General features: G+C 36.4%; 1 protein-coding gene across 1 annotated transcript; it reads left to right on the plus strand.

Annotated features, from left to right (window-relative positions):
* Positions 1-5,853: 5,853 nt before the first annotated feature.
* On the plus strand, positions 5,854-9,021 carry LOC113349574 (protein indeterminate-domain 12-like). The gene is made up of 3 exons (XM_026593550.1): positions 5,854-6,720; positions 6,809-7,208; positions 7,727-9,021. The coding sequence occupies exons 1-3, from the start codon at positions 6,507-6,509 to the stop codon at positions 8,844-8,846; spliced, it is 1,734 nt and encodes a 577-aa protein (XP_026449335.1). The 5' UTR covers positions 5,854-6,506; the 3' UTR covers positions 8,847-9,021.
* The last annotated feature ends 329 nt before the right edge of the window (positions 9,022-9,350 follow it).

Raw genomic sequence — 9,350 nt, forward strand, 5'->3', positions numbered from 1 at the left:
GTTATTGGGTTGGTTTTAAATTAAATTAGGTTAAGGATAGGTTAGTCATTTCAATGCTTTAGGACACCCCTTATAATAAAATCATGGTACCCTCAAAAAAATCATGATCCCTAAAAAAACGTTCAAAAGAAAAGACTCGAGCCCACCCCATATCGGATGTCTAGTTGCGCCAAGAAGAGCTCAGTTGCCGTTAGAGACTAGTTTGATATCAGTTACACCTTTGTTGGAAGTTTGAGTTCCCCGTATTGGCAAAAACAAGGTTACCATTATGTCTGAATATCAAGGTTGTATCTTTTCCTATTGGTCTGTTTGGCACACCCAACGTCGTAAACCTTCTTGATTAGATGAACGGGTATGGACGCTTCCCATTGACAAACCCAGAGTGAACAAGCCCTTGGGGGTTGTATAGAAACATATAGTTGGAATGGAAAGTTTGTGATTAGAGGAATAGGTAAAACTTGTGCGTTGTTTCCTGCTGTAATCCCATTTGGAAGCTTCCTACCATGATTTACAAATTTGAATGTTTTTGAGAGAGGGACTAAACCTTCAACTGTGAGAGTGGGGTTGATTGAAAAGCAGATTATGAAGCATACAAATACTGATGTACTGGTAATTCATCTTGGTTGTGGTATATGGTTATATATAGTTGTGATGACTATGACTAATTTAAGGCTTCGCGCCCCAGCTATATAGCTCCCTAAAAACTATGTACTGCGCGATACACTAGTGTAGTGATGGCAAAATGCAACAACATGATAGTCCTAGTCTCCTAAAACAAACAAAAAAAAGTTGTTGGTTTTCTATGTAAAAGCGACCTAAAACGGGCCTCAGGATTAAAGCCTATATCGTGGCCCAACATGATCATTTCCAACAACTTGCGGAAATGCATAGTATGGAGATAGCATTTAGAAAACTAGACGTGCAGTTGTTTACTAGCTAACACCCTTGACCTGGCCCTGTTGTTTTAACCGTGTACCACAGCGATCAAATGACTGTTGCATCAATCGCATAAGTTGTACTCATGTCTATTCTGCCCACATTCATAACAGCAACTTCATCCAAAAAACCGTAATTTCAAAGCCTTTATGTAAGCATCTCAAACTCTTGCAGGCATTGGTATGCTAACCAGAGACTCTACAAGATCATGCTTTACAGCAATGGGTTACTTACTCCAACCATCCACAAATGTAGGCTAAAACAAGCAGAGTCATGGGCTTGTTTACATGCTTTTTTCCGATGGGCCCATACCCCGAATCTTTGTGTTTGAATGTGCCGCCACCCCAATAACTAGGGGTGAGCAAAAAGTCCGGAACCCCGAATTTCATCCGTATCCGTCCGCAAAATTATGGGTGAAACCCAATCCGCAAAATCTATGGGCCGGACATTGATGAGATTTTCAAATCCGCACTTTTAACGGTTTGGTTGCGGTTGGATTTTGAAATCCGCGGATTCACCCGCACCGTAGGACAAGAAGAAAGATCAAGAAGCGACCAATCCAGACAAGTGATCTTTTTGAGTTTGTACACGGTACTTATCTTCTCCTGGTGTTTGAAGCAATGAGATGATAAGTATATACTACCTTTTTCTGGCCCAAAGCATATAGCTTGCTTGTATACTGACGGGCTCCACAAGCCTTCATGGATACAAGCATCGCCTTAGATTGACTATTGGGATCATTAGCGACTGTCTTTTACTAACATCAAGTGTCCCAGCCATCCGAAGTATCTCTTCCCCCAGTCTCCAACCCAAAGCAGGGTAGAGATGATTGCAAATACGGGAATTAGGATCAACGAGTTGACTGAATACCAGAACTTTCTCATTCATAGCTTCACTGAGCTTTATGAGTTGCATATAACACCAATAAGCTTCTTTACTTCATTAACATGAAGAAATAGGAGACAAATAAGTTTTTTTTTTCTTTTTTTTTGATTAAATTCGCGCTTAATCCGCATCCGGCCGTATCATTCGTTGTTCCGCGGATGTCAAATCCGCGGGTGATTGGGACAGACACGGTTGGATTTTCCAAATCCGCAACTTTGACAGATTGGATGCTGGTGACCCCTAATCCGCATCCATCCGTCCGTTGCACACCCCTACCAATAACTAGCGTGTGATAGAATTTCAAACTCGAAATTTTCATTGGCAGGATGAGTCTTTTAGTCATAAATGCGGCGGAAGTTTGTTTAATGGTGTGTAACGCTGCTACAGACCTTCTAGCATAACATTTGAGGACTAAGGAGGTAGCAGCTAAAGCTTGAGGAGGTGGTGCTCTCCCTCTATTGTACTTGAGGTCAATAATTCACAATCACTGACCCATAATTGATCTTATAAGAATATAACCTATATTCAGATGTCGACGAGTATGGAACTTGATAGAAAATGCAACTGCGATGTCTAAAATACCTGTTGATTTCATATCACTATCTGTACTGTCTACTTCCCTGTATGTTGAAATTCTTCAGTTTTTCTAAAGCTGTTTAATCCCTGGCATTCCACTAATCCAAGAAGAGTCAAGTCATCACGGCCAAACTCATGCAGCCCCCACTAAATTCATTTATTGATATAATATCAAGCACATACTGGACCTGGCGACCAGTGGAATTCAACCTAAATAACCTTTCCTTTTTGTTACATCATGCCTGCTTGCTTAGAACAGTATTTTAATTAGAGATTTGAAAAAGCACTATCTCGTTGAAGGATTCTAGACATCCGCCGTTTCTCAACTCATTTCTTTGGATAAAAGCTCTGTTTTTTTTTTATTGTAATCTATTCTTGTCAACGAAGTAGGTAAACTATTAAACTCCATATGCTCGGGTGTACCAGACCCAAAGACCATAAATGTTTTTTCTGATATTATTAATATCCAGTAATTTTACCAATCTAGTAAAAAAATAACGATTTGTTATTAATCTCGTGGTGTGGTCTTCAGTTTTGTTAATTGATCGACAATCAAGGGAATAAACTTTTTGAATGTCCAATTCATCTCATTTTTATTTTTGAATAATTGTAACTGGATTAAAATCGAGATAAGTCTTCAAAAGTGTTAAAAAGTCACATAACCAAATAAGAACGCAATTGAAAAATCTCTTCAATGATTGATAAAATAAGATGATCTGATCAATAATTTTGCAAAGGATTTAATTAAGACAGATTCTTATTGCATCAACATGTCTTTCAGGGTCCATGTATTATAACAAGGACTCCTTAACTAAAACATTGAAAAGAGCCCTGCAGTAAAGATGGCACTCCCCTCTTATATCTTTCGAGAAATTCAAAAAGGCTCTCAGGTGGGTTGCATTCCCTGCCCATGCTCCATTCAAAGTCATTTGCAGCTGAATTAGCAAGATTATCAGCTGCACCACGGACAGGTCCCATGATTGTTGCAGAGCACTGCTGGCAAACTTTTCAGTTCCATACATGCCTCAAAAGGCTTCTCAAAATAATAAAATCAATACATGCCTCCATTAAATTAAGGTAGTATGTTTCCGTAGGTTGGCTGACTCTGCACAATGAAGCATGCTCTTAACATGACTTTGTCAAGAAAGGTTATAGGGGTTGAAGAACCATGATCGCCACAGGGAGTTGCCAAATATCAAGGTGGGATGCTAGACGCCACATCTGTATAAAACAAAACAATCTTCATATCGGCATATGCACATTTTCTTGTGTAACATTATCCTGGTAAAATTATTTACCTTAGGCTTAGTCCTACGGTGTGCAAATCTAGTAGCTAGATTAGCAGTCCACGTTAGCTATGACAACCACCTAAGTCTTATGGTAGTTCAGGTCTAGCATACTAGATGCACTCAATCATTCAGTGAAAAGTAGATTTAGGAAGTTGCGCTGAATCATTCAACGAAAAGTAGATCTAGGTTGCGCTGAATGGTTCAGCGTAACCAATCTCAGCCGTCAGATCAAAAAATAAATCTAGATGCGCTGAACCATTCCACGAAAAAGTGATTTTTGTTGTGCTGAACCATTCAACGCAACTATCTCGATACTACTTTAACTGCGAGCAAATGCTAGGAGAAAGAACTAGTATTATTAACGGGGATTTTGCATTTCCCCCTCAAAAAAGATATATATTTTGCATTACCCCCGTTTTAAATCAATAATTGGTGAAACCCCCTTTCTGTTAACTTCACCGTCATATCTCCGTTAACTTTGCACATGAAACACACGTGGTGTGTCAGTAAAATTGTACTGCTTTAATAACCAGTCTTCTTCTTCATCTCCGTTCGCATCTTCGACCAAATCTCTTTGTGGCTGTTATCTTTTTTTATCGTCGGATTAGAGGTAAAAAAAAATTAAAAGCTACGAATAATTAGGTTTACATTGGATTTACGTCTCAGGTAGAGCTTATTTTTTTCATTATGACACCACGCGTGTTGCACGTGCAAAGTTAACTGAGCAATGACGGCTAGGATAACAGAAAGGGGGTTTCACAAATTAGCGTTTTAAAAAGAGGATAATGCAAAATAGATATTTTTTTTGGGGGCGAAACACAAAATCCCCCATTATTAACAAATAGAAAACACTTTTTTGTTTTTTAAACTGCAACACCTTTAGGTTAATCTAACGGCCAAATCTAGTCCGGAAGACTTAGTCTTATTATTTACGCCCGGAATAGTGTAAAGCTGTAAATCCATGGAAGCAGCTGTTAGAGTACTATAAAGTTTTCAGAATTCTAAAGTCGAATTCTGCTGTGCATCACAACTCACAAGAGTGTAATGAATCACTAATAATCTATACATGGAGAAATAAAGAAGATGATTTCTTGAACATGTTTGCAGATTTCAATCAATTAACCAATCATGTTATTAGTCTCTTAATGCAGAAAGCTGAACAATGTGCCTTTACCTTTTAACTCTTCTACCCATAAGGAAGGTGGTAATGTCTAATTGATTGATTAACCCCCTCTATCATCATAATTTAATTATATAGCTTTTTTCTTACTATCTTTACAAGGCTAATTTGATATCCATTCTTTTTACTGTCTTTGCTTTTTTTTCAAAAAATTTCTACTTTTAAGACAGGGAAAGGTAGTGTAACAGAAAAGGATTACAGTAAAGGAGAAAAAGGAAGTGCTCCAAATATTCACTATTTTACTTTGAAATCAGTTGCACGTACAAACTTGTATATGAGTGACCACATAGAAATCAAGTTTGGATGGACCATTTATTTGGTATGAAACAAATAAGCACAAAAATGACAGAAACTATGCCACTCGATATGCAATTGTTCGCCTGGTTATGACATAGTGCATTTCAACCATTTGATTTCTTATAGCATCTTTGGATATCTTCTTATTTATGTTTCTCTATAAATCTAAATCGAAGCAGAAATCAGAAGCAAAACTATTTTGTTTCGTAAAAAAATAACTTCTCTACTTCTAAAAATCGTTTTGACATATGACAATCAAACTGATTTTTTATTTTTTGATTTTTAAAAGTCAAAAAGCTACTTTTAAATGCTATCCAAACGGGTTATTAGTTAACCCTATATAAGATAAGTTTCAGAAAAATGATATTTTCATTTTTTAAGTTTGTTTATTTTCAAGAAAAAAAAAATGGAATAAAAAAAATAAAAATAAATGTCTTCAAACCGAGACCCTAGCAAATGTACTCATACGGCACTACAGCTGTGTGTGCCACTGGACGCACCAAAGAAACTGGCATGATTTTACTTTGGGTGTAGTAACCAGAAGGAAAAGACAGAAAGTAGTAGGTCACTGTTAAGTCCCCTTTGGTCTTTGTAGAGTAGTAGATCAGCTTGTGTGTTTTCTGGGCTATGTCATTTTTTTCAAAAACAAATAATAATATAATAATAATACCAGAGAAGTGGTGGATATCTCTCTCCATTTCTGTCTCTCTCTGCTAGGCTAGCTATAGAGCTTGTTTTGCTTTCTTTGTTTCTTCTCATCACTTTCTTCTCCACTTTTTTCTTACTTGGATCTCATCCCACTCATTCTGCAAATTTCTTTCCCTGATCTTCTTCTAGCTATCTACCTAGAAGCTACAAGCTAGATATAAAAAAGCTCTAGCTAGATTTTCTTTTTAACCTTAGCTAGCTGGACGATGATAAAATTTTACTGAATCCTATCTTCATATAAGTCTCTCTGAGTTTGTGGTTGTTAGCGAAAACAAGAAAACAAAAGAAGAAGATTTTGGTTTTCGTTGCAAGAGTTTGGTGAAGTTTTATTCTTTATTCTACTTTGTTCTTTGTTTGAAGCTAAGCACAAGAAAAAACAAGACAAAGGAATTATGGGTTTTCTTTTCTTTTCATGAAGTTGTTGTAGTACTCTCGAACTCTGGTTTTGTAAAGTTTTTGTAAAAATTTCTTGCTTTTTTTTGGAAAAATGGGGTTTTGATTATATTTTGTTTTTGAATTGAAATCCCAAGATTTAGAGATGATGATGACTCACAGTAGAGACTAGAGTATAATAGTACTCTCTTTATACCAAACCCTAAACAATATCATCATTCATCAGCAGCAGAACCCAAGTGATGAAAGGTCTGATACTGCAACAGCAACAACAGCAGTTACTGGTTGAAGAAAACATGTCATCAAATTTGACAAATACTACTACTTCAGCAGCATCTGGTGAAGGAATTCTTTCTTCTTCATTATCACCTCACAATCAGAGTATCACAAGTACTACTCTTACTAGTAGTCAAACTCCATCAGTGAAAAGAAAGAGAAGTTTACCAGGAAACCCAGGTCTGTTTACTAATCAAATTTATGATTTTTACTGTTTTTTCTTGATCTCTTTCTAGTTATCTAACATGGGGTTTGATTTTTTTCACAGACCCAGATTCAGAAGTGATAGCTTTATCACCAAAGACACTGATGGCAACAAACAGATTTGTATGTGAGATATGTAACAAAGGTTTCCAAAGAGATCAAAATCTACAATTACACAGAAGAGGGCATAATTTACCATGGAAGCTAAAACAAAGGAACAACAAAGAAGTGATTAAGAAGAAAGTGTATGTATGTCCTGAGGTCAATTGTGTACATCATGATCCATCTAGAGCACTTGGTGATCTTACAGGGATTAAGAAACATTTCAGTAGGAAACACGGTGAGAAGAAATGGAAATGTGAGAAGTGTTCAAAGAAGTATGCTGTTCAATCTGATTGGAAAGCTCATTCTAAAACCTGTGGTACTAGAGAGTATAGATGTGACTGTGGTACACTTTTCTCAAGGTATGTCCAGCACCATAGCTGTAGCTCATTTACATTAACATTCACATCCATCTTCTTCAATTCTTATTCATTTTTCTTGCCATATATTCTATCTTCTTCAATTCTTCATCAGTTTTTATGTTTGAATGTTTTTACCATTTATATACTAGTCAATAAAGAGTGACAAGAGATGAGAAGATTTAGTGTTTGTTTTTTCATGGGGTTCTTCAATTTTGCCACCTAAAAACATTTCATTTAAGAAGAGAATTTAGTATTGTTTTCTCTCATCATTCATGGTCTGGACTCTGGTCTCTAGTTTTCTGCAAAAAAAACCTCATTAATTGTGTTCCTAACTGAGACCTATATTGAAAATAACACTTCATTTGAGAAACCCTTTAATGCCAGCAACATCCATCTTTGACTAGAGCTACATACAATGTCTTCTTTTAATGTCAATGAGAAACAGGAACAAAGTGGCATGTCTTTTTAGCTCTTTTAACATGTTTTGGTTTTTTGCTGTTGGATTTTTTTTGTTGCAGGAGGGATAGTTTCATTACTCATAGAGCATTTTGTGATGCATTAGCTGAAGAAACTGCAAGAACACCAACAATTTCAATAATAAACCCACTACAACAGCATCAGCAGCTGCAACCTCAATATTTCCATGCCCAACAGCAGCAACAACATTACAGCTTGATTAGACCAGAAATGCCAACATGGTTATCATGTCCACAACCCATTGAGCTCTCCACTTCTTCACCATCAATGTATTCAACAAGGTTTGAACAAGACCAATATTCACAGCAACAAACCCCATCTCATGAAACTGAGCAGCACCAAAGTAAAAATTACCAACAGCAAATTTCTTCGCCGTCCGCGGCGGCATCATCGGCGCATATGTCTGCAACTGCATTGCTTCAGAAAGCAGCACTAATGGGTGCAACCATTAGTAAACCTTCTTCATCCTCAGCAGCAACAGCTTCATTGATGAACAATAGAGTACTACAACCCCACCATAGTCACATGTCCTCCTCCAATGGTAATAATAACCCTACTAGTACTACTTCTGTTACTACAACTGAAACTGGTTTTGGGTTAGGTCTGTCTTCACATGAAGAAGACATCGAAAATGGCAGTAGTGATAATAATAATAATAGCAACAGTTTTGTTCCTGATCATGGCTTGACCTCTTTTGATGATGATCACAATAATAGTACTAAAGCTGCAATGACTTCTGGTAATTTCATGGACCACCACATTTCTGCACAAACTCAGCAACAGCTTCAAGACATGATGAATTCTCTGTCTTCAGCAAGTGGGGGGTTTGATATGTCATCATCATCTTTTGGTCATCACCATCATCAACAAGGTTTTGATAGTACTAGGAGATCATCAAATGAATCAAGAGCATCATCAACAACAACAACAACAAAAACAAAAACTCCAAAACAAAATGATGGAATGACTAGAGATTTCTTGGGTTTAAGAGCATTTTCTCATGCTGATATCCTTAATATGAATATGAATATGAATATTGGGGATGGTAATAAGAATTTTGATCATCATCTACAACAACAATGCACTTCTGCTGTTTCTCCTCATCACTTTGATCATCATCAACAAGTTCAAAACCAGAATACAAAATCATGGCAGCAGTAATTTTGAGATTTTTATAGGCTTTATTTTTTTGTTGGGTGGGGGGAGTTTTGTCTTTTGTCCACTGCTACTTCAATTATTCTCCTCTCCTTACTGTCTGCTGCTAGAATAATTAAAAAAAAAACTTAGAATGATTATTTATAATATTGGCCATATATTCATGAATATTTTGATTCAATGGGTGTCTCATGATTTATATTGTACTAATATTTCGTTTGTTCTTATTCTCCTTCTTCTTTCCGTAATTCTTTTCAGCTATGCTTTTAGTATTGTTATTTTTATTCTTTTGTTTTTCCATTATTGATGTATAATTCTGTCAAAATTTAAAGAAAAAAAAAAAAGCTAACCATTTTTGTCTTTCATGAGCCTGTGTGTATATACTGTATGATGCTTCCCCTTTGCTTCGAGCTAATTAATCTGCATTATTTCCTTTCTTTACGTGTCCAATTTTTTCTATCATTTTCCTGTTTTAATTACATGTTCTTGTGCAGTCACTTGATCTTGACT

Source organism: Papaver somniferum, chromosome 2, assembly GCF_003573695.1.
Source record: "Papaver somniferum cultivar HN1 chromosome 2, ASM357369v1, whole genome shotgun sequence".
Lineage (NCBI taxonomy): Eukaryota > Viridiplantae > Streptophyta > Magnoliopsida > Ranunculales > Papaveraceae > Papaver > Papaver somniferum.